This window comes from Monoraphidium neglectum, assembly GCF_000611645.1.
Source record: "Monoraphidium neglectum strain SAG 48.87 unplaced genomic scaffold scaffold06307, whole genome shotgun sequence".
Taxonomy (NCBI): Eukaryota; Viridiplantae; Chlorophyta; class Chlorophyceae; order Sphaeropleales; family Selenastraceae; genus Monoraphidium; species Monoraphidium neglectum.
Window position 1 is genome coordinate 1 of NW_014007331.1, and position 1,677 is coordinate 1,677.

The 1,677-nt window shown below is 67.8% G+C and overlaps 1 protein-coding gene across 1 annotated transcript in view; it reads left to right on the forward strand.

The window, feature by feature from the left end:
* Nucleotides 1–4: 4 nt before the first annotated feature.
* MNEG_16381 (hypothetical protein) overlaps nt 5–1,677 on the forward strand; it is a gene marked incomplete at both ends in the record, with an annotated part of 1,952 nt that continues 279 nt past the window's right edge. Inside the window, 3 exons of the mRNA XM_014035149.1 lie at nt 5–49; nt 326–757; nt 983–1,636. Coding sequence (XP_013890603.1) covers nt 5–49; nt 326–757; nt 983–1,636 — 1,131 coding nt within the window. The remainder of the gene's footprint in view (nt 50–325; nt 758–982; nt 1,637–1,677) is intronic.

Below are 1,677 nucleotides of genomic sequence, written 5' to 3' on the forward strand. Positions count from 1 at the left end.
CGACATGGCGGCAAAGCTGGCGCGCTTCCTGGAGGGGCCGGAGGAGGAGGTGCGGGGCACTGGAGGTTGGGGGGTACTACCCTGGGTATGCCCAGTACTATGTAGTACTGGCTGCTCTGAGGGACCTGTACTGGACATGCAGCGCTCACGCACTCCATCCGTCACAAACTGGCTGCCAGGGGGTGACAGATGTCGGCGCCTGTGCAAGCACTGGAAAGGATGAGCATCTGGCTGTGGCACCCTCATGTCACCACTCTCGACACCGCTCAATGCGTCACTCGCACGCGCACCGAGCCGTCGCGCACCTCCCCACCCCACCCTGCAGGGTGTACTGCAGATCCCGGTGACGGTATCTGTCCCAGGGCAGCCCCTGCCCGTGGCCGTCACCCTGCGTGCCCAGGTCACCACCAGCGACTTGACCATCACACCCCAGACCCTGGACCTCGGCCGCGTGCCGCTGGGCGAGCGCGCTGGCGCGGCGCTGTTCGTGACTAACCCGGGGAAGCTGCCGCAGTCCTTCTCGTTTGGCTGCGGCGGCAAGGGCGCACCGCGCGGCGTGGAGGTGTCACCCGGTCACGGCTACGGCACCGTGCTGCCTGGTGAAACCGTTCGGCTTCTGGTCAGCTTCCGCCCATCCATCCCCGGCCCCCAGTCCTTCGCGCTGCGCTGCTCCACGCTGGCGGGGCGGGTGTTCCCGGTGCAGGGGCGCTGCCACGGCGTCGAGCCGCCCTTGGCGCTGTCGCACAATGTCGTACGGGTGAGGACGTGCTGTGCTTACTGCAAACTGCCAAGTTCAAAATCACCGAGGGACGGGCTGACTTCTGCAGCGGTTCTTTTGGCGTTGCTCGATGCACGCCGCAGCGCACGCCGACATTACTGGCGATGCGCCGGCGGCCGTCAGTGTTGGAGCAGCCGCTTGTCACTGACAGGCGCAACTCACCAACCGCCGCCTCGTCCTCTCGTATGTGCACGCCCCCAACAGTTCCCTGCCACCGCTGTGGACGACACCAGCTGCGTGTCACTGGTTCTTTCCAGCCGCAGCTCCGACGTCGTCCATGCCTTTGAGTTTGGCGTCCCAGTGGACAGCTGGCTGCAGGTGACGCCGCGTGTTGGATCCCTCGCGCCGGGCCAGAGCGTCCGGTTGCAGCTAGAGTACAGCCCACCGGCGGCACTGCTGGCCCAGCAGCAGCAGCAGCAGCAGCAGCAGGCGTTGCAGGGGCAGGCGGGGTCTGCCGCGCCCGTCTTGGCGGCTGCCGCTGCCTGCCTTCTCGAGGAGCGCTCAGCAGGGGACACCGCCTTGTCGGGCGCTCAGGACCAGCAGCGGCCCAGGGACGGCGACGGGCGGTGGCGCCAGTCGCGGGAGTGGGTGGTGCCCTGCTTCGTGCGGCCCCTGAGAAGCGGGGGCTCAGACCCGCCATTGGACGCAACTATCCACGCGACCGGCAGCAGCAGCAGCGGTAGCGCGGTGCACAGCAGCGGCGGCGGCGGCGGCGGCGAGGGGTTGGGGGACGGCTCCAGCGTGCTGCACCTGGGCGTGTCTGTGTGCGCGGTGGCCCCAGAGCTGCTGCTAGACCAACCCCCACTGCCGCGGCCAGACGGCAAGAACTATTACACACTCGACTTTGGCCAGCTGGCGGTGGGTGAGAGGACGGTGCGTGCAGTCACTTTGCGCAACAC